Source organism: Pelodiscus sinensis, chromosome 2 (genome assembly GCF_049634645.1).
Source record: "Pelodiscus sinensis isolate JC-2024 chromosome 2, ASM4963464v1, whole genome shotgun sequence".
Lineage (NCBI taxonomy): Eukaryota > Metazoa > Chordata > Testudines > Trionychidae > Pelodiscus > Pelodiscus sinensis.
This window is the reverse complement of record NC_134712.1, coordinates 90,296,496-90,320,901: the sequence shown is the minus strand read 5'-3', so window position 1 is coordinate 90,320,901 and position 24,406 is coordinate 90,296,496. Positions and strand designations below refer to the sequence as shown.

Sequence of the window (24,406 nt, the reverse complement as noted above, 5' to 3'; positions counted from 1 at the left end):
GTGTGTGTGTGTTCAAATGGTTATTGGTTATAATGGTTTTACTATACATACATTCTTTAATGATTTAATGTCAGTGTGAGTAGATGGAAACTATCTCCATTTGTTTTGATTTATATGAAATCCCTGTTATGTTATTTTGACAGCCATCTTATCTATCAGTAAATAACCATTTATCACCCACAGTGTACATTTATCAGTGTAACACCCACCTGAACCCCAGCTCTCATCTGCTGTGTAAATTATGTCACCTCTATAATGGACCATTATTAAATTGTGGTCAGTGGGTTTTGGATAGAGTAGATATATTTCAAAGTATAACATGATACCCTTGGATATATTTCAAAGTATAACATGATAATCTACTCTGATTATAGGTGAGAGGATTATTCTAAGAGGGGTGGGTGAGATTCTGTGGCCTGCACTGTGCAGGGGGTCAGACTAGATGATCATAATGGTCCCTTCTGACCTTAAAGTCTATGAGTCTATGAGACTCTATGAGTCTGAGAAGCCAGTTGACAAACATTTGAGCTTCCCATAAAAGGAGCATTTTCATTCTACATCCAGGGATCCAAAAGACCCAACTAATGAATGCTATTCAGAGAAGCACTTAATCAGAATATCTCTTACCACTAGGCTGCACTCATGTCCTGACATTGATGACTACTTTCGGGGGCTGTTCTTGGCCACATCCACATCCACAGCCTTTTGGCCTTCAGACCCCTCCATTTAGGTTTGTATGGATGCAAATATAAACCTAGAATTGGCCCTTACACTGTAATTGATGTTTAGAAATGGCTACACACTTGATACAAATATCAAATTAATAAGAAATATTTTATTTTCCTCTGTTTCCCGAGTTTACATGTATATATTACCATTTTGTATGTTACTTATATATTTGTTTCCATCAATTACGTGACAATTAAATTTGTGTCCAGGAAAAGTGCTAGCCTGACAGCTCAAAAGATTGTAGGCCAGGTCTTCAGATCAATGACACAATTCCACTTTATATCATCCAAGTCTCTGGCTCAATATCCATGTGTCATCCTTCAAAGAGCTACAAAAAGGATGCAGTTGTGAAAGCTTTCCTGCTCTGCCCTGCTAATAAACACCAACACTGAGGAATATAGCATGGTTACATCTCCACAGGAATAAACTTGAGCCTTGATCTTTTGGCTGAGTCTGCCAAGAAAGGTACTAGTTAGGACCAGTTATAGATTGTGGGGGACATTCGGGTATGTGTGTGGGGGGAGGGAGGGGAGAGGAGGAAAGAGAATACCAGTTCCCTAGGAAGTTTTTTGAAAATATCACCTTATTTCAAATAGTCCAACAATCTGCTTTTAGGGGATGTTAAAATCATTACTGACCTGGGATAGAAATTGAATGTGTAAAATAAAACGCTCAAATCCCTATAACCAATCCCCTGAGTCATCATATATATAGTAGCCATTGTCTGTGAGTCTGTAATGCTGATTGTGTCCCCTGGCCATGTACGTCAGCGCCCCGACCCCCTTCCCCTCTCTCCATGGAGGTTCGGCAGAGCTCTGCACCGCTCAGCTGGGCCCCGACGGGGGAGCAAGTGGCAGCAAGTGGCCGTTTAGGGTCTGTGCTCCCCACCCAAACGGCCGCTTGCTGCCGCTTGCTCCCGAGCCGGGGCCCAGCTGAGCGCTGCTCAGCTGGACTCAGTGGGAGCACCACTCCCACTGGGCCCGGGGCGGCAAGTGGCCGCCTCTCAGCAGGGTCTGGTGGGAGAGCCACTCAGCTGGGCCCAGCTGAGTGGTGAAGTGCACCAGGGAGGGGAAGGGGGCAGGGTGCCACACAGGGAGGGGAAGAGCGGTGGAGCTGGCTGGAAGGGGGGTGGGAAGCAGAGCTGGGGGGGATCGGGGGCTGTGGGGCTGGAGGGGATAATGGGGAGACCCGAAAAAAGGGGAGAGGGAAGCAGTGCTGTACGTCACCGCCCCCCTTCCCCTCCCACTGTGGCACTCAGCCGGGCTGCCAAGGGATCCAGCAGTGCAAGGGGCAGTTTGGGCTCCCCCAGGGTAGGAGAGGAAGGGAGGACGATGACGTACACGGCCCCACCCCCTGGCTGTGTACGTCACCCCTCCGCCCCCCACCCTCGTGGCAGCCCGGCTGAGCACGTAGCACTCAGCCAAGTCCCACGGTGGGAGGGAAGTGGAAGGGGGGCAGGGAGAGACGGAGGGGAGAAAGAGGCAGGAGGAGGAGGAGGAGAACTGAGAGGGGAGGGGGAGGAAGTAGGAGGAGAGAGAGAGACAGAGACAGAGACAGAGTGAGAGATCTCACGAGAGAAGACCTGAAAATCCCGTCTTATGATAGGCTAATTGGCTAGTCTTTTATATATTTCCCCTCTAGTATATCACAGGATTCTAGCTTAAAATCAATTAAATAACACATCTGGTTAAAAGTTTTTTTTTTGTTTTTTTTTAACTTTTAAGATATTCTCCCAAGATCATGTAGGAGGTACTTGTATGTTGACGGTGCCAAAGAAATTTTACAGATCTACTGCCCATATTCTCCCCAAAACAGAAGTAAACTCCCCCAACCTTACTTGACTGACAAATCTCTGAGAAGATTCTCTGCATGCTTCTCTCTTGGAGGGAGCCTTGATTTACAGAAGTGACAGATTCATGGTCTTCTGATCATCCAGAGTCATGAATATAAATCTAAGGGTATGTCTACACTACAGAGTTAGTTCGAACTAACGGACATTAGTTCGAACTAACTTTCATAGGCACTACACTAGCGCTCCGCTAGTTCGAACTTAATTCGAACTAACGGAGCGCTTAGTTCGAACTAGGTAAACCTAATTTTATGAGGATTAAGCCTAGTTCGAACTAGCTAGTTCGAATTAAGGGGTGTGTAGCCCCTTATTTCGAACTAGTGGGAGGCTAGCCCTCCCCAGGTTTACCTGGTGGCCACTTTGGCCAACACCAGGGAAACTCAATTGCCCCCCTCCTGGCCCCGGAGCCCTTAAAGGGGCACAGGCTGGCTACAGTGCCCATGCCAGGTGCAAGCCTGCCAGCACCCAGCCAGCAGACCCTGCACCTGGCACGGCTCGAGCCACCCACCCGATGCTCCTCAGCCCACCCCCTCTTCCCGGGACCAGGCTGGCGGCTCCCGGGAGCTTGCCCGGGACCGCAAGAGGCGGGCACCCGCCTGGGCTAGTGCAGACATCATGGACCTCGTCCACGATCTCCGCATTAGGCACAGGAAAGTGGCCGTCTAGGGCAGGAGAGCTGCCAGCCTGACCACCCAGGAGCATGAAAATCAAGGGGGTCCACTCAGACCCCCAACCCTGATCCCTGAGCATACAATGGCCATCCTGGGTCAGACCAAAGGTCCATCTAACCCAGTAGCCTGTCTGCCAACAGCGGCCAACCCTAGGGACCCTGGAGGGGATGGACCGAAGACAGTGAGCAAGCCATTTGTCTCGTGCCATCCCTCTCCAGCCTTCCACAAACCTTGGGCAGGGACACCACTCCTACCCCCTGGCTAATAGCACTCCATGGACCCAACCTCCATGACTTGATCTCACGTCCCTTTAAACTCTGTTCTAGTTCTAGCCTTCACAGCCTCCTGCAGCAAGGAGTTCCACAGGTTGACTCTTTGCTTTGTGAAGAACAACTTTCTGTTACTAGTTTGAAGCCTGCTACCCATTCCTTTCCTTTGGTGTCCTCTAGTCCTTCTTTATGGGAACTAATGAAGAACTTTTCTGTATGCACCCTCTCCACCCAACTCCTGCTTTTAGAGATCTCTATCCTGTCCCCCCTCCGTCTCCTCTTTTCGAAGCTGAAAAGTCCCAGTCTCTTTAGCCTGTCTTCATATGGGACCTGTTCCCAACCCCTGATCATTGTAGTTGCCCTCCCCTCTCCCAGCCTCTCTCTTCCCCTCTCCCACCTCCTTTTCCCAGTCTCCCCCAGTTTTGTTCAAGAAAGAGAGATTCCATTTTTGAACACAATTGTCCTTTATTTTGTACATCAAGAAAAGGGGCTAGGGAAGGGTAAGTGGAAGGAGGTGAGGGAGGAATGGGGTACGAGCCCCCGATGGGGAGGACTGGGCTGGCTCTGTGGGCTTCTGGGGGTTGAAGCTCTCCTGCAGCCCCCCGATTGTCCCCTCTCCGCAGATGGCAGCCTGCGGCAAGTGCACCCGGTCTGATGGCCGAGTGCTGTGATGTGCCCAGTGTGGGTACTCCTGGCACTCCAAGACAGGACTGGTTTGCAAGCAGGGCACCCCTGAGAACTGTCTGTCTGGGGTGGGGGTCGGCTAGCCTGAGACAGCATCTCCACGCTCTAAGTCCTCCTCTGATGCCCTGCCGGCACTGCTTCCGGCCATCCTTAAGCCCGGTTCAGGGTCCTCTTAATGTGGACATGCTAGTTCAAATTAGCAAAACGCTAATTTGAACTAGTTTTTAGTTCTAGATGCATTAGTTCGAATTAGCGCTGTAGTGTAGACATACCCTGAGTCAAATCTTGCAGTTCTTGGGTTACCCATATAAAGCAGTTTCCCATGGTGTGGGAACCCCTGCAATAGTGACAACATGGTCAATTCAGGAGTTATACCACTACAGACAACTCACATACACACACTGGCTGGACATGCCCCAATGCCCTCACTCATGCTGTCGTTAGAACATAGACTGGTGTTAAATACTGGCTACCAGCAGCTAAATTGTATGTGTGGGCTTTATCCTGAATCAGGATGAAGCAAGTAGACCTGGACTAGATTTGACTCAGTTTTTCATCATCCCGAAACAACAGTCCCAATAAAACGTCCTCTAGACAACCTGGAAACAACAAAGTTCTGTGACCTCATTTGCATGCCAGTTCAGCACACCAGTTCTTTCTTTTCTCCCAGCAGACACAGAATTCCCCTTGGCTGAGTTAAGCATGTCAGTTTGCTAATATCTTCTAGCTTAGGATCCCTTCAGATCTGGGCATCACACAGTGAGCAATCAGCACCACATGGCTCTGTGCTGAGCATCTTCTGCTTTGGAAAAAGAGTGCTCTGTCGGCAGAGAAGCTCAGACCAAGGAAAATAAGGGGACAGCAAGCACTGCATCACCAAAGACAATAATGCATTACTTGGTGTGCATACGGAATGTCCCTGCTCCCAACACTGACCCCCCCCATTCCCTCAGTCACACATACATTGTAAAATTAAACACAAAGTTAGGTTCAAGTGCCAATATTTATATTAACATCAATGCAAATTAGTAGAAAAGTTAGTATGATTTTTAAGACCTCCCATATCTCAGGCATTTAAATTGGATTAGGCTTTTATATGCAAGTGTCATCCTAAATGAAACATGTATCAGTAAATGGACTCTTCTGAGAGTACAAGACTGTGGTTTTTCCTCAGGCATTTGGTATGATTTTACATGAAGTGCTTCAAATAGTGTTATTAAACTCGTACAAATGCAGTACATCTTATAGGATGGATGAGAGTCAGATGCAATGATATTTCCGTACATAACATTTTTTGTCGATTTGGAGGTCGAGTTAGGAAAACAAATACTCCCATATGACTCTCCGGTAGCTACCTAATATGTTAGAATAGCTAAATGACACTGATAGTTACACCAATAACAAGGAGAACAATCCAAGTACCAGAAAGCAGTGTACACCAGGGGTGTTTCTAGACTGGCAAGTTTTTCTGCAAAATCATCTGCTTTTGTGGAAAAACTTACCTGCTGTCTACACTGGCCACTTGAATTTCCATAAAAGCACTGACGATCTCATGTAAGATTGTCAGTGCTTTTGCAGAAATACTATGCTGCTCCCGTTCAGGCAAAAGTCTTTTTCCGAAAAACTCTCTCACAAAAGGGCCAGTGTAGACAGCAGAGATTTGTTTTCCGCAAAAATGGCGATCGGGGATTTTTTGTGGAAAAGCACGTCTAGATTGGCCACGGACGCTTTTCCGCAAAAAGTGCTTTTGCAGAAAAGTGTCCTGCCAATCTAGAGGCGCTTTTCCGAAAATGCTTTTAACGGAAAACTTTTCCGTTAAAAGCATTTCTGGAAAATCATGCCAGTGTAGACATAGCCAAGTAGATTCTAGAGTAGTATCATAAAGAAAGTGGAAATAGATTTATTTTCTAGATTTACGTTTAAGCACATAAAACACATATTTGAGTCCACACTGTTGTATCAGTACTATATACTCTAACTGTGCTGTATTCAAAGACACAGGTCTGTGAAAGTGATGGTACATTTCAGTAACGTGCATCTTCAGCATACTAAAGTCAAGTTCATGGTCCCTTCCATACTTCCATTCCTGCATAAATGATAGTTCCATAACTGGAATCATCATTCTGAACAATACTGATTAGCCTATCAGTTATGTCTTTTTCACTCCTGGAACTTCAGAGAGTGTCTTAAAAATGTGTGAGCCCATTAGTATAAAGTATAATACTTGTATTTGCTGATTTATTTCATAATGCCAAGCAGAAAGCTGCAAAAATTATTTATTCTATTCTTTCAGGAATGCTAAGAGCATATTAACATTTGCAATTTTTTTTATTCAGGCATAACTGTCTGTGTTAACATCTTTATGAAGTACCATTCTACTGCGGTAACTTCTTGCTTTTGGTAACACAATTTAATATTCAGTTGAAAATACCTTCCATCTGAGCTAAGGAACTCAAAACTGGAAAAGAAGGTACCATGGAGAAAATGTGCTGTTGAGCTGCCCAGCACCAAGTCCACCTTGAATCCCTGGTGAGAATGTCCATCCTTGGAAGATGTGAGAAGCCCCCCAAAATAAAGACCCCTTTCAAAAATATATTCCAAGTCTTAAAATAGAAGTTCTCCTCATTCTGAGGTTCAAGCTGGAAGGCTGCATTTACCCTGACCTTCAGTGTGGGCTACCTTTACTAGATTACCACTACTTGCTTACATCTCCTTTTATTCCCTGCATTTGGGCCTGGAAAAGCCCACCTGATCTTTTCGAGCTCCAGGTCCATTAACCCTCCCTTATCTACTCTTATACTGCAGCAGAACCAACACAGAACGAGAGGGACTGGACTGGACTGGACATACTCATCAAACCTGCATGTATTCATTTTTAAATAAAATGTGTAGACAATAAAACATGGCTGAAACTGAAGAAGACCCGATAGGCTGTAATCATCATATTGCAGTCACATAAGCAATCTCTTTTTCTGTGTATTTATATCCCTGATTTATTAAATATAATCCCATAAAACAGCACACTTCTGAGCTTTACTGTTTGTATTTTGGTTCCTGTCTCAGAGATGGCATCAATCATACACTGTATCCACTGGATTATCCACAGTGGTAGCTTTTGTCAATATTAATACTTGGTTACTTCAAAAGGGCTGCATCATTTTCATGCTTAACAGTGATTTTCATATGCCTGGAGTGCTTAAGTGAGACTGATCTCTGGTGACCTTCTATTTCTAGATCACAGCTTGTTTTGAATTAACATTTATGTACTTGAGTGTATATATACCCCTAACTAGTTATAGTCTTATTTAAGAACAGTGTTGCTTCTGAAGTTGAAAACCTCAAATGTTTGTGCTTGTTGAATATTAATCTGTCAATTTATCTTTGAAATTTCTCAATAGCAACAGAAAAGTGTATATAGCACCATTATAGCACTCCCCATCTTTTCTTTGCGATGCTTCATTGTCTCCTCCCTTCCCTGGGGCCGAGGACACACACTACATCTAGTTTCTGCAGTCAGGCCCTGGGAGGCACTGAGGGTATGTCTACACTACCCCTCTAGATCGAACTAGCGGGGTAATGTAGGCATACCGCACTTGCAAATGAAGCCCGGGATTTGAATTTCCCGGGCTTCATTTGCATAAGCGGGGAGCCGCCATTTTTAAAACCCTGCTGGTTCGAACCCCGTGCAGCGTGGCTACACGGGGCACGAACTAGGTAGTTCGAACTAGGCTTCCTAGTTCGAACTACCATTACTCATGAGGAGTAATGGTAGTTCGAACTAGGAAGCCTAATTCGAACTACCTAGTTCGTGCCCCGTGTAGCCGCGCTGCACGGGGTTCGAACCAGCGGGGTTTTAAAAATGGCGGCTCCCCGCTTATGCAAATGAAGCCCAGGAAATTCAAATCCCGGGCTTCATTTGCAAGTGCGGTATGCCTACATTACCCTCCTAGTTCGAATTAGGAGGGTAGTGTAGACATACCCTCAGTTATCCAGAATGGGGCCCTCTGCCTGTCCTCCCACAATCCACACACCCGGTTCCTTCCCTTGCCTGTCCACCCAGCAGCTCTAGCATGAGCCCAGGGTGGTGGCCACAGCAGCTGGGGCACCAAGAGTGAGTACACAGCAACAGGTAAAGTTCTACACCAACACAGAGTATAATGGGTGACTGCACATATAACCAGAATCCCAACCTCAGATCTAGGTGCTGAACAGCTCAGAGCTGTTCCTTGTATGACTTACCTGGTGCCATAATCTTATTTGCTGCGGGGGGGGGGGGGGGGAGGAACTGACTGAGGAAGGAGTGAGAGTGCTTCCTCAGCAGGTGGAGCCTATTTGGTGGATGCTTATTGCCCATTGAAGCACTGGAAAGGGGGTCGGAGCACCTTTCCACCAGCCCAGCAGAGAGACCATTTTGTCTCCTTAGAGCCCCAGCCAAAACCTGCACTGGGCAGCCCCACCAGCTTCATACCCCCCCATCATCACAGCCACTGATCCCATTTCTGCCCCTAAGAGGCCCTAAAATGTGCTGTCCTAAGCATCTGCCTCATTTGCCAATAGGTAGATTGGCCCTTGCAGAATATTCTAGAAAAAATGTCACATATACATCTAAAGGCCACCAGTGGGGGTTCTCGCTCCTCTCCATTTCCCCCATTAGTTTCACTACCAAAATTGATATTATAGGCACATTTTGAACACAGAGCTCCTCATAAAGTCAATAGGACAAGAACAGCACTTCACTCCAGACTAGCTAAGTTACACACAACCTTTAGTCTGAGATGCTTCTAAAAGAGTATGTCAGTATCCAGAGACAGGCCTCCTCTTGGAGCAAAATATTTTGAGAAGATTCTGCATTTTTTACTAGTGACCCCAAACCCTCCAGGTGTTGCTGACTTAATTATCAGAGAAAAACATGCAACAGGAGAGACTGTCTTATGATAAGATGTGATGCTGTGATCATATGTCAGAAAGCCATAGAAAATGGCTGTAGGTCTTGTTTTTTCCTCAAGAGGGGTATTTTTATGCAGAAGTCAGTTAAGAAACAAGATAAACATAATCATTATTTTATAAAATGATAATGCAGAGGAATATTTTTTGTAAGGATAACCTCATGGATGACCCATGGGGATGTTGTCAATTTTGGATCTAGGACATGACTGATTCCCAACTACAGATGAAATAGTGTTCTGCAGATTGATTTTGCTATCTCTTTTGCAGTAGAAAAGGCTCATTAAAGGCCTCAAGGATATAAAATGTTATCAGAGTCTTATTCTCTTTCCTGGCTGCTTTGCTTGTTAACAGTTTATTTCTGTCAGCCTCTGTGTAGGTTTTAAATTAAAGGTTCACACACTATTCGTCTTTTGTTTTGCTTTGTTTTCTTTTCTTTTGTTATATAGAGCATTTTAATAAAACAATTTAAAACTTCCAAAGGAAAATAATTCTGAAAGTGGCCCATTCTCATATAATAAATTAGAAAAACTGAGGACAATATACAATATTTGCCAGCACAGACATAACAATCCCCTGGAAAGTAACAATTAATCTTTTGTTTTAATATAAACTGAAAAGGAGAATAGAACCTGAAAAAGAGGCTGAAAAAGAGAAGACATATTAAGACTTCTATTATTGCCTATTTTGGGAATGTAAACTATATCATTCTCTCTGTGCACTAGTTGGGTACATGAAATGGTTAGAAATAGGGCATAGGGTATTATTCTCTCCTAATTTATATGGGTTATTATACCACACTCATCACCAAAGTACCTGACCATCTTCCAGTAGTTTATTAAGCAGCATATCTACATACATAGTGAAATTCAAACTATCTGGAGCTGCTATAATTTGGGTGCATAACTGGTTGAAAAACTGTTAACATAAGAACATAAGAACAGTCATACTGGGTCAGATCAAAGGTCCATATAATCCAGTATCCTAATGACAATGGTCAGTATCAGGTGCCCCAGAGGGATGAACAGAAGAGGCTATGTTTACACAGAAATATTACTTGGAAATAACTAGTGTAATTTCAAAATAATTTAGTTCATATCTCCACAGCAGGCAGCTATTTCAAAATAATGTTGAAATAATGTCAAGGTGGAGGACTTCTTACTCTAACTCCTGTAACTCTCATTGGACGAGGAGTAAGGGAAGTTGGAGGAAAAGTGCTCTATTTTGAAATAAGTGCTGTGTAGATACTCCCTCTTTCAAAATAATGCAATTGACATAGCTGAATTTGCATAGCTTATTTTGAGTTAAGCCCTGCTGTGTAGACACACCCCAAATTATCTATCCCTTGCTGATTAGGCCTCACCTGGAGATTGTGTGCAGTTCTGGGTACCACATTTCAGAAAGATGTGGATAAATTGGAGAAAGTCCAGAGTAGATCAACAAAAATGATTAACGGTCTAAGAAACATGATCTATGGGAGAAGATTTTTTTAAAGAGAGTTTGTTTAGTCTGGAGAAGAGAAAACTGAGAGGAGGCATGAGAAGAGTTTTCAAGTACATAAATGGTTATTACAATGAGGAAGGAGAAAAATGTTCTTAACCTCTGAAGATAAGACAGGAAGCAATGAGCTTAAAAATTGTAACAAGGGAGGTTTAGGGTGGACATTAGGAAAACTTCCTAATTGTCAGGATGGTTAAGCACTGGAATAAAATGATTAGGAAGGTTGTGGAATCTCCATCATTGGAGATATATCAGAGCAGGTTAGGAAAACACCTGTCAGTAATGGTCTTGAGAGTATTTAGTCCTGTCATGATTGCAGGGAACTAGATTGATGTCCTCTTGAGGTAATACACTATACTTTACTTCTAACCATTTTATGTCCTCAGCTTGTGCAGAGAGAGAGAATGGGATAGTGTATATTCCAAAAATAGGCCACAATAGAAGGCTTAATATGTCTTCTCTTTTTCAGCCTCTGTACAGGTTCTATTCTCCTTTTCAATTTATATTAAAACAAAAGATTAATTATGACTTTACAGTGGGATTTTTATCTCTGTGTTGGCAAATATTGTATATTGTCCTCAATTTTTCTAATGTATGATATGAGAGTGGGCCACTTTCAGAATCATAGGAGTGGATGGGACTACATGTTTATGTACATATATGCAAAAGTCAAAGACAAGAGCCTTACACTTGAAACAAAAATATTATGAGGTATTTAATGGTCCTTACTTCCTGATGGAGTAGAAAGTCTTCTGTGTAGATGCTAATATGTGAGAGCTCAGCCTCAAAAACGAATGTAAGGATACTCCTCCATAGACTGAACTGACTACAGACTGAACTGACCAATTGTGCATGCGCTGTGGTTGCAAACTCTTCAAAGTTCTGTCCTCTGCCTGCCAGCATCACTACTGTCTTGATCAGCCATAGCTTCAGCCAATTTTCTTCATCAAAAAGCTGATCTCATCCAAGCACGGGGCCTTTTTGGTGATGGTTGTAATATTGTCATATATGTTGAAGGTTAGGTACAACTGTGTATCAGCAGCATATTGCTGGCATTTACATTTTGATCTCAACAGGTCACTCAGTGATTTATACACACTGAGTGGTTATTACACACTCTACGTGTAATAACCAGAGAAAAGACTGATCATTGTGTCACTGCACAAGTAAAAGGACCAGTGGTAGAGGTGCAGTAACCATCATTACTCATTAGGTGCATTCCTCCAGGAACAACTCAAATCATATAAATCCGTTACCTTGAACCCCTGCCAGCTCTCTCATAATAAAGCAGAATCTTGTGATCAACAGTGTTGAATGCTGCAGAAATGTCCAAGAAGATGAGAATGGATGCCTGTCTTCTATCCAGGGATAGTAGGAGATCATCCCTCAGTGCCATTAAGGCAGATTCTATTCCTTCTCCTGGCCTGAATCCAGATTATACAAGGATTAGAATATTAGCATTTAGATGGCCACTGGGTGGTAGTTTGCTAGGACTGAAGTATCTAGGGTTGTTTCCATAGAGTATGAATTGATTTATATTCAGTGAAATGGATAAAAGAAAGATGTAGAAAAAGATGAGAGAAGAAGAGATACTGGTTCAAAGCTATATATATTTTTATTCAATTAAGCAGGTAAAAGAAAGATGCAGAAAAAGATGAGAGGAGAAAGCTACAAGGAGTCCTGTGGCACCTTATAGACTAACAGATGTATTGGAGAGGAGAAGGATCTGATACTGTAAAAAGCTGTAGATATGCCAAGAGAGAATGGTTTTATTTAGATATCAAACAGTCATTTCATTTTAAACAAATACAACTATAACTATGTCTATAGATCTACATCTGATTTCACTTCTTTTAAGGTACTTCAGTGATACAGGTAACAGCTACAGATGGAGATGATCCTTCTTATGGAAATAGTGCCCGTCTGCTATACAGTATTTTACAAGGACAGCCTTACTTCTCTGTGGAGCCAAAGACAGGTATTGCTAGATTTTCCTATAACCCAAACTTCATTCATGAACTCTCCTAAAATATCTGAATGTCCGATAAAAAATACAATAGATCGTAATCATATTAGCTCAGGGCAGCACAAATATAATTTCCTCAGATCAATCTACCAACCACTCTAGTCTGTGATAGCTCCCACAAGTGTAGTATCCTAATGTCTCTTAATTTAGGGCTTGATCCTGCTCCTGCACAAGTCAATGGAAAAACCCCTATTGATTTGATTAGTGCAAGATCAAGGCCTTAAGGGCTGATTTAGAGACCATTTAATTCAATGTAATGAGTCACATTTATCTCAGTTGTTTTTGGATGGTACCCATAGTCACTTCATTAAATAAAATGGAATGCATTTCACATAAATCTAAGAAATTCTCAGCCTGCGAGACATTTCAGATACATCCCTATATTTAAGACACATATAAAATTGGTTCAATAACGCTAACGATGAAAACCTTAAATATCAGGACTTATAATAAGTCTACATTGTTTTATGCTTACCACTTCAAATAAAATTTAACCAACATTGTTTATGTCTTAATACCTTTTTGAAGTAGGTAGATTATTATTATTATTATTTCTGGGATGAGTAAGCTGAAGCACAGAAAGATAAATGACTTACTAAAGGGGAAAAAGAGATTGCGGGATACTCAGGAACATATAAAACAAGAACTCCTAACTCTGAACACAATGCTACATATGCTCTGAACTAATTAGTGTGTATGTTATTGGCTATGGACACATATTTGTCTGATTTGTCTGTTTATCTATATGTATGTAATATAACAATTTTTCAGCACAGCATCTGATTAATTTCAAAACTTCAGGGAATATTCTAGGAACCAATAATTGGGAACTCATTGTTTTGGGGGAGCATGGGAGTACATGTGTTCCTCCCACCTTTCCTCTCTTTAGCAGAGACCCAGCGTCAAGCATCTCTGCTATTATATAATGATTAAACCACAGATTGATGGCGCCAGTTAACACCTTTGAGCATAACCCCATTCCATTTCTGTCCAACCTCCCAATATAATTTAAAATGGCATGGGTGGAGAATGAGTGATATTCAAAAGAGGGGGGCACATAAATCCTTAACATGGAGGAATAGGGTTGCATATAGAGCCCTCATAGACTCATAGACTTTAAGGTCAGAAGGGACCATTATGATCATCTAGTCTGACCCCCTGCACAGCGCAGGCCACAGAATCTCACCCACCCCTCTTAGAATAATCCTCTCACCTATGTCTCAGATATTGAAGCCTTCAAATACTTTGAAGGCCCCAACATGCAGAGAGTCCTTCAGCTGTGATCTGTGCCCAATGCTACAGAGGAAGGCGAAAAACCTCCAGGGCCTCTGCCAATCTACCCTGGAGGAAAATTCCTTCCTGACCCCAAATATGGCAATCAGCTAAACCCTGAGCATGTGGGTAAGACTCACCAGCCAGACACCCAGAAAGTTCCCTATAATGAATGGTCAATTAGTTACCAAGATCATGTTATTTCATCCAACCATCCCCTTATCATAGAATCATAGAACTGGAAGAGACCTCAGAAGGTCGTCAAGTCCAGCCCTCCGCTCTAGGCAGGACCAATCCCATTTAAATCAACCCGGCCAGGGTTTTGTCAAGCCGAGACTTAAACACCTCTAGGGATGGAGACTCCACTACTTCCCTAGGTAACCCATTCCAATGCTTCACTACCCTCCTAGTAAAATAGTTTTTCCTAATATCCAATCTGGACCTCTCCCACCACAACTTGAGACCATTGCTCCTTGTTCTGCCATAACAAGCCCTGACATAGGAGACTCTGGCATGGTGCGAAGGAGTCACATAGAGCCCTTGGCATGAGGGAAGGGATGGCAGGTGCAGGGAAAAATAAAGAAGCAATAAGGAGGAATGGGAAGGTGGCACAAAACAAGGGTGTAGGAACTGAAGAAAAAACTCAGACTACAGGGCTACGTCTACACTGGACCCTTTTCCGGAAGGGGCATGGTAATTTTTGAGATCGTAATAGGGAAATCCGCGGGGGATTTAAATATCCCCCGCGGCATTTAAATAAAAATGTCCGCCGCTTTTTTCCGGCTTTTAGAAAAGCCGGAAAAGAGCGTCTACACTGGCCAGATCCTCTGGAAAAAAGCCCTTTTCCGGAGGATCTCTTATTCCTACTTTGAAAGGGCTTTTTTCCGGAGGATCTGGCCAGTGTAGACGCTCTTTTCCGGCTTTTCTAAAAGCCGGAAAAAAGCGGCAGACATTTTTATTTAAATGCCACGGGGGATATTTAAATCCCCCGCGGATTTCCCTATTACGATCTCAAAAATTACCATGCCCCTTCCGGAAAAGGGGCCAATGTAGACGAGCCCCAGATGTTAGGAACTGAGAGACCTCTTAGTAGAACTGAAACCGATGCTTTGTTTTATACTCTTAATACAGTATATGGTCAGACATTGTAAATAATGTGCTTAGTTATCTGTATCTTTCAGGTGTCATTAGAATTTCTTCCCAAATGGACAGAGAAACTAAGGAGCAACATTTTGTCATTATCCAAGCCAAAGATATGGTTGGGCAAATGGGTGGATTTTCAGGCACAACAACTGTAACCATCAACCTCTCTGACATTAATGACAACAAGCCAACATTTCAACAAAGTGAGTAAATGCCAAAAATTGTGATTATTGCTCATGAAACTGTGGGGACAAAATTAGTCCTAGTGCAACTTGTATGAGTTCTCTGGAATACCCATTTAGATCAGATATATATTTTGCCTTTTATGTCCTACATTCAAATCAAAGACTGATAATTGAATAATATTTGCCACAACAAATAGCCTGTACTAAATAGCTAGAGAACTCAAGCTAGTGTTGTTTTGTTATCATTTTAAGATTTAAAAGTACCAACTGTAGGGAAGTTAAATAAAAAGAAACTAGATTTTTTTTTCTCTCTTGGGGCTTAGAACATAATTTTTCTTTATTACTGTTGATATATTGACAACCGTAAAATTAGATTTCTCTATGGATAAAAATCTCCTCCTTCAAGACTGACTAATTAAACGATAATACAAACTAAACTAGTAGGAAAGCTATGCATCTCCACTGTATATAGCATGCAGCGGCATTCTAAAAATATAATCACACAATGCCGGTTTAATACAGAGATCATATTTTAGTGGAAGTATTCCCAGGATGTCAGTACTTAGAGAGAAGTTGTTACACTTCTGATTTTCTGCACTCTTTGGTCATTACTCTTAACATCAAGATTAATTATAAAAACTTGGAAAATAATGTTAATTCCAGAATGAAGCGGTAGGAAAGAATTTTGGACATAGATACTTTTTATTCAGAATCCTAAAGTAAATAAATAAAAACAGTAATAAAAAAACAAATAAATAAATAATAATAATAATGCAGGTTCACATAATTGGGGGGGAGGACTTTTAATGACTAGAATTAAACTTAACAGATGAATTCCTATACCCACTGAAGTTAATATGAGCTTTGCCATTGATTTTAATTTGGTGAGGTTTTCACCTAATAGTTTAAAAAGGCCACAGGAATCATTGTGAGCTGCTCTGCTGCCCTCCCTAAGGATCCCACAGCCTAGCATGGAAAAAGGCAGCATAAAACCTCAGTCTTCTCTCTCCTCCCTTCCCTTTTCCCTGAGCCTGAGCTGTAAATGGCCAGGCCTAGAGGTTGTAGTAGAAGTCAGGCTAATGGTCAGAGTCCAAATGTCTGAGCCAGGAAGCAGAGCCAAAGGTGAGAAATGGCTTACTAGCAGAAAACCAGGGACAAGAGGGAAGCAAGGATCAGTGCAGGCAGGATCTGCACTAGAGCTGTGGAGGAGCAGCACAGGATCAAGACTTGGTAAGAGACAAGCACAGGGAAGCAGAGAGGACATGGCAATTGAGCAGCCTGTGAGCTAGTGCTGCTCCAGAACCAGCTTGTTGGCTTCCTTAATGAATCAGGCCAGGTCTATATTGGGGAAGAAAGTTGCTTTAAGATATATGATTCTCGCACCTGGAATTGTGTAGCTGGAGTCAATGTACCTGTCACCCATTTACCCAGACCCACCCCGAGTTCGGGTGGGGTGCCATCCCGTGTCTACGGTTCTCCCCGAATGGTCTTTCCAATTTTTATATATATTTTCGTGTTCTGACTCGCTTGCTTTCTATGGTCTGGGAAGGGGGCTTGGGCCCTCCCTCTCTCCGAGCCCCGGCCCAGGGCCCTAAGGCAGGGACACTCATCCCTACTCAGTGGAGGATGCTGGAACCCCTAAACCCTCCACTCACGGGGGCCACGGCCCTACCCAGGACCACTTCTTCCTGGTCGGTGTTTCAGGTTCCCCAGCACAGGGACAAGCTTACCGCTGCTTGTCTCCTCAGGGGATTGGAAGGACGCTCTCGCTCTCCGCTGCTCCCCCCCACCTCGTCCACTCCTGCTCCTGGCCCTTTTGAAAGGACCGTGTCTTGGCGTCACCGGCTACCCCCGCGCACGCCGCCTCGCCCCTCTGGGATCCCCGGATGATGTCCTTTATGACGTCATCAGGCCGCGTATGGCTGGGCCACCAGCCCGCGGTCTTGGCAGCCCCGGACGCGGTCGGCATAGCCCCGAGGTTCTCCGCCACCGGTCTGCTGCCACCCGGCACCCCCTCTGTCCACTCTGCCCACTGCCCAGCTTCTGCCTTAGTGCGGGGCAGCACGGCTGGGCCGTCTGTCCCGTCACAGTACCTTAAGTCAAAATTCTATGGCATCCCCACTGCAAGAGGTCAATGGAAGGAACTCCTATGTCAGCTTCTCTTATTCCTCTTGGAGTTCTGTGGTTGATGGGGATGCCATCAGCTGTTGCTTTAGTGGGTCCTTACTAGACCCGCCTAGTTAAACCCCAGAAGATCAGTCAACAGAGTGTCAGATACTGACTCTGCCTTTCAGTATCAATCTCCAAATACCCACTCTAGGTAGCACCATCCCATCCCAGACCTCTCTTATCTGTGACCAGGGACCTTGGCTGGGCAGCCCAACACAAAGTGTCCTGTTCTTCCACTGTATAGGCCATGCCCCAATGCCTAACACTGCTTTTTCCCTCTGTGTCAGAGAGATGGGGTTGGATTTGGTCAGGTGGTATGAGTTTGGGCTGTGGGGAAGGAGCCAAGGTTGGTGAGCCAGAAATGGTAGAGCTGGAAGGAATCAGAAAGCTGATCTTTTTTCTTGACATCCTTTCATTTAGCAGTTGTCAGTCATTAAGCTGAGGTAAATCAAGGCACCCAGAATGGGTGAAGAGTCCACTTTGTCCAGCTCTTCTTGAGGTCATCATTTAGGCCAAAGTTGAAATGACAATATTGTGCAGCCTTGATCCATTCAGTATCCATTACCCTGACAATCTACACACAGCACACTTAGCAACAAGCCAATGTTCCTGCTACGATGCTCCAAAAGGAGCCTCAGCTGTACACTCATGATTAGGGTCACTGAAGATCTACCAGGGCTTGAATTAAGATTTCAAGATGGTCCAGGAGTGAGAAAGCCATGCTAGAGCTTCACCAGTCAGCAAGCTGAAAATCAGCTGCAACCTGATTTAATTAGTGGGAAATGACCGCAAGAACTGCAGATATGGAAGCCAGCATTGACTGACGAACCCTAAACTGTGCCCTGGTCACTGTTAAATGTTTCAGACAGGAGAATCTTTGGCTCACACCAAGTGGAAGGTGGAGTCAGGGTGGTGCTGCCTTCCTCTTCAGAGCAGCATTCTGTGCCTGCAGGGCAATGGCCTAGCCCAGCAGGGTCTGTAAGGTAACCCCTGCCTCTGGCAGGGAAAGGATCCAAACTAAAAAATGGTCCAGATCCTTTGCCAGCTGTTTTACTTTTGGGTTGCTCAAACTGTCAGGAGACTGGGACATGGGCAGTCAGGCACAGTGAGTGAAGCAGAAGTTGGGTCCAGAGGCTGGAGTCCAAATGCCAGAGCCAAGGCTCAAGAAATGGCCAAAACCAAGAAGAAGGGCTGAAGTTCTGAAAAGCAATCAGAATCTGAATGCCAGAGTGAAGGATCCAGGCACAGTTGGAATCCCAGTCCAGAATCAAAGCCAATGGTTGTAACCATATTACAAGAAGACATGGAAAACCGGAGTAGACTTTGCTTCTGAGACAGATGGGAACAAGGCTGGGTGCAGGGCAGTATCTGGGCAGGAGCTGTAGAATATCAGAGCAGGACTTGGTGAGATACAACCACAGGGAACCAGAGAGGTCATGGGCATTGAGTGAAAAGTGAGCTACTGTTGCTGCTGAGCTTAAGAGATGGCCCACTGGCTTCCTCAGCCAATTAGGGCAGGGCAGTCCATCAGGCAACTTAGCTGGCCTATTAGGGTCTCTGGAATACTGAGCAGGTGCAGTTCCAGGGCCTTATTCCTGCTAACTTTTCCCTACCCCTGAGAAGTAGCCTGCTGCCAACAGGGTCACTGCTGAACAGTTGTAGCTTGTGCATAGCAGTAGCTTCTCTGAGAGCTGCTAGCCCACCTTAGAGCTGTTTCTCATGCAGCATGGGAGCAGTTATGTTGCAGTTATGGAAGTGCTGCCCTCTAATGCCTCCTCACAGTAGTGAGGGTGATTCAAATACTCTTTGAAACTCATATTATGCAGCTCGGGGAACATATTTTCAATTTATTTTTAGACAAACAATTTTTTCTTAAGTAGCCATCCCTCCCCCCATGGCCTGAGGTGAGTGTTTCAAAGCCCACTACTAGTCCCTACGCCACAGGTTGGACACCACTGCTTTAGATAGTTATAGATCCTTGACAAAGATAACAGCATTTAATGTGATGTTACTTGGCTGTTTCTTTAAGAGTTCTACTATATGAATGTCTCTGAGTCAGCACCAGAGGGCTCTACCATAGGCAAAATCATGGCAGAGGACGACGACACAGGGGAGAATGCAGCAATGAATTATGTCATCGAAGGAGATGAGTCACTTATTTTTGACATCATTACTAACAATGAGACCCAAGAAGGAATTGTTACATTAAAAGAGGTGAGACATTTAAAAAAAAACAGTAAAAGGAGACGTACCATTAATGCTTAATAAAACAAAAATAACAACACTGGATGTTGTTGTTTCCATCTTTGTTTGTTTGTTTTCTATCTTGCTTCTGAAAACAGGATCTGGCATTGTGTGGGGAAAAGCAACTTCACTAACTTTGATTTGTGGAGTAAGCAATAGGGGTCAGGATATCTCAGTTTTATTCCCAACTTTGAAACAATCTCCTTATGTAAGGGTATGTCTACACTAGCCCCCTAGTTCGATCTAGGGATGCTAAGCAGGGTGACCGAAATTGCAAATGAAGTGCGGGATATTTAAATATCCCGCACTTCATTAGCATGTTCCCGAGCGGTAGCCATTTTGGAAATTGACTATCCTGAAAGAACTGCCCGCGTCTACACGCAGCAGAGAAGGGCGATTCTGAAATAAACCCCTTACTTCAAATTACCAGTTAAACCTCATGGAATGTTCCCTAATTCGAACTAGGGGGCTAGTGTAGACATACCCTAATTGTGGGAAAATGTTGCAGCCTATCTCTGATTTGTTTTCTCACCTGTAAAATGACAAGAATGATAGGAAAGGAGTGTTCTGATCCATAGCACATGGTTAGTTAAGAATGTGAAGATCCTGAGATGGAAGTAACTTCCATGCATAAGTGAAAAATATTATGATTACTTTAGGGAAACATACTTGAGAAACTTCAGCTGTCTCTGGGGCTTATTTTAGCATTACCTAGAGAGATAAAGAGTTAGGTATTAGAACTGAACTGGTGGCAAGGTATCATTTTAAACCTTGCAGGGAAGGGAAAAGTCAAAGGTGGTTCATTCATTTGATTACTTATGTTCTGATGTAATAAAAAGCTAAAAAATAATCTGTGGTGGTAGAGGAGAACACACGGTATTTACTCAGATAATCTCAGTCTATGTTGCTGTATTTTGTCCATGTGGAACAGTTATAAATAGAGGAAGGTGTTTCACTAATATTTCCTGCTTCAGTTTGTATTATTAAACCCTACTAAAGAAATGGTATGACAGTGTGGTCAGTGAGATAGTTGTCATATGAGGGGAGGCAGATTCTTTTTTTTTTCTGAAGACTAAAATTTAATGAACTCAGTCTGAACCTCTAAAGAGCAATTAATTCCCCTTAAGTCTATATGAAAATTCATATTCTGCATTGTATAGTATTAACTCTACATGTGAAATAAAGATATTGATCACAATCTATATTAGACATAAGTGACAAAACAAAGCAAGGAGGTATCCATTACAATATTATTCTATCATAGCATCAGAGCAAGCCATGAGAAGGCAATCAATCCTTAATAGCAAAAGTAAACTAAAGTAAGACAATAGAAGTATACCACTATTTCTTATATTTAATCTTAAATTAAGCTTCAATTTATTATTAATTTTCAAATGCTAAAAAAGGACTATTCCACTTCCCACTTTGTTTGTCTACAGAGAGTGGATTATGAGAGCAAAAGGAGATACAATGTTAGAGCAAAAGCTATTAACAGGTACATGGATGACCGTTTTTTGAAAGAAGGGCCATTTGAAGACACAGCCGTTATCAAGATCAGTGTGCAAGATACTGATGAGCCTCCAGTTTTCACTTCACAGAACTATGTGATGGAAATCGCAGAAGGAGCTATAAATGGATCCGTTGTAGGTGCTGTATCTGCCAGAGATCCAGACCATGCCAACAGTCCCATCAGGTACAGACTGTAAAATGAAAATAGGTCTGCCAAGAAGAAATGATTTAAAAACTAGGGATGAGATTTTCAAAGGCACCCCATGATGATTTAATTGAGAAACAGGTCTAAGGAACTCTTTCCCATTACACAGGTCTTTGTTTCATGAGTGAACAAAATTTCACTTCAATTTTGACAGCCTCGATGAACATTCATGTCCTTAAAACAAAGAGTCTGGAATAGTAAAATGTCATTTCTCTCTCTCTGGGCTTAATCCTGACCTTTGCCTAAAGCCTGAATAAATGGGTTTTGCAAATGAATTCTTCATAGTAGCTAGTGGAAGGAAAACTAGATCAAACAGTGGATGTATAGGGGATATGCCATGTCCACAGCTAAAACCTCAGATCTGCAATATGTAGGTGGGACCTTTGTGTTTTGCACAGATGCTAATCCACTGGCCACGCTCTCTACCGCTTGCTCCACAAAATCTTCTTCACAGAGGGGCAGAGGAAAACATTGCAACACAGAACTATATTTTAGACTTGGATAGGAAAAAGTGTCCACTCCCATAACTGCTATCTAGCCAGGCCTGTATAACATAATTGTATCAATTCCCATATCTTTCAGGCCTTCCATGACTAGTGTTCACCCCTTAGTGAAATTTTGTAAAGAATGATTCTACAAACTGTATTTCACAAGATAGTTTCACTGCATCTTAAGGCATGACACACAATTAATTTATAGCATATGATTAAAGTAGCTTGTAGTCATTTGAAATAATTGAATGCCATTTAATTTAGACAACATAGGGTACTAGACAAACTAATTTGGTACAAAATAATACCTTTAATTATTATTTAATAATAATAAAATTATCAGATTATTAATTGCTGATAATTACCATCTATATATTAATATACTATAAATTACCATTTTTGTCCTATTTAATACTATTTTCCTATTATATTATTTTATTACTTAGTCTGGGGTAAAATAAAGTTAAGAAAAATACAAATATATGTACAGAATTTTTCAAAACACTTTTTTTGCTTGGAAAATTATAGTGTCTGCTCCAAAACATGTTAGTATATTTTCATGGGGGTTGTTGTGATTTAAATGTGTGCTTATTGATCCAATCCAGCAATGTTTAAGCAAGTTTGTCGCACCCCTGACTTCCTTTAAAATGGAACATTTCATTTCACATTTTGCATCAACTGTAATGTTTGAAGGCATATAGGTATTTTTTGGGGAAAGTAAATGCATATGCTGCCAATTATCTAACAATAACTCAGGTGTCACCATTTTGTTAATAATGCCAAAATAAAATTAAACCAAGCCTGATTACTTGTTTGACAAAAGCAATATATGTTACAATTGCTAAAACTTATTTAAAGCAAACAAATACCTTATTTCATAAAAAAAGAGAAAGAACAAGAACAGAAATTAGGATGGTAAGCAAGGGGGTACTCACACAACTGAAATATGTTAAAAGATGAATTATAAATCCCCGAAATAAGATTTTATGAAGGAGATGTTGACAAGTCTCTTCCTAAACTGAAGTGAACAGACAACAAATTATTATGGGAGTTCTTCAGTTTAGTATCTTGCTGATTTTCACATAGGCTGCATTGTAAATTAAAAGGTAGAAAATCATTCAACCACTGGCATTTAATAAGGGCTATTAAGAGAAGAGTCCTAAGTGTCAATCTGTAATATAACAGCTTTATCAAGCAAAATAAAAACTGGAGAAGAAGAGGGAATTGTTGAATACATGTATTCTGTACTGGATGAATGCAGACTTTCTGAGTATGTGCAGATTTCACTTCCAAGAAATAGACTTCTACTATGCCTTATGATTTAAGCCACACATTTAGTTTTATCTTTTAAAAAAACAATTAAAAATGTCTGACATTCTAATCTATATATTTGAGTTCACTCACTGCCTCTTTCATAATCACTCATATGTGGCCAATGATAAGAATTTAATTATCATTCCACCTGCATTGTGTATGTGGGCATATGGACATGGCATGCAGAGCTTTTCAAATGATGGCTATTGCGGCAGAGCTCCAAGTTGGGCTCATTGCAATCATTTTTCACTTTTGGATTTTGTACCTGGGGTTAGCAGACACCTCATTACAGATAGTCAGTTGCCTTTCTTTTTTTTCTAATGCTCATTCCTTCGACATCATAACATGTCAGCAACAATAAAATAGATTTACCATTATACCTCTACTTAGTTGCCAGTGTTATTCATTTCACAAGTGGCATTTTCACTGTTTCTTTTCAACCAAGTCATTCACCTGCTGAGAGCCTGACTTAGAAAAAAGAATGAATAATGCATTTTAGATTCAGTTCACATTAATATAGATCTGAGACATATTTAGTTCTATGAAAAGAAGAGCTTTGATCTTGAGAGCAGTGAATTTTAAATGTTTATAAGTGTACGTTTTTCATAATTTCTGGGTTGATGAAGCATGCATTTATATGCATATATGCACAGCTATGTTTTCTTGCCTGACAATAGCTTTATATGTCCTTGTTTCAGATGGAACATTTCAGTATCAGACAATCTCTTTACCTTTTTTGGTGCAGGTATTCTATTGTCCACAGCACGTTTTTAAAAAGATTGTTCAGCATCAATGCACACAATGGAACAATCATTATAACTAACCCTCTGGACCGAGAGACAGCTGCTTGGCACAACATAACTGTTACAGCCACAGAAATGAGTGAGTAAGGATTAAAGGAACACTATGTGTTATACCCTGCATGCACTTACTGTAATTATTATCAGAATATCCCTTCTTTTTAAACAGAGAATACATGCTACTTTTTCATTATATTGCTGTTTCTTGTTACATTAAGGAGCATTATTAAAATGACGAGTTCAATGGAAGCAGGATGTTTTTGAGCTCCAAGGTCTTGTGCTCGTTCATAAAAGATGACCTTATAAAAAAAGAAAAAAGAAAAAAAATTCTAATGAGATGGAGATTCTAACACTTTCAAGTTACACTGAAGCATATGAATTGCTCCCCCGGTGCAAGATCTT

At 42.1% G+C, this 24,406-nt stretch overlaps 1 protein-coding gene across 3 annotated transcripts in view; it reads left to right on the top strand.

Annotated features, from left to right (window-relative positions):
- CDH19 (cadherin 19) overlaps nt 1–24,406 on the top strand; it is a 168,098-nt gene that overhangs the window by 118,186 nt on the left and 25,506 nt on the right. For 2 of the 3 annotated variants that reach the window (XM_075921029.1, XM_075921030.1), the window contains exons 4-8: nt 12,505–12,624; nt 15,126–15,290; nt 19,471–19,655; nt 21,125–21,378; nt 23,950–24,086. In XM_075921029.1, the coding sequence (XP_075777144.1) occupies nt 12,505–12,624; nt 15,126–15,290; nt 19,471–19,655; nt 21,125–21,378; nt 23,950–24,086 (861 nt within the window). The remainder of the gene's footprint in view (nt 1–12,504; nt 12,625–15,125; nt 15,291–19,470; nt 19,656–21,124; nt 21,379–23,949; nt 24,087–24,406) is intronic. The other variant, XM_075921031.1, reaches the window with a different exon arrangement.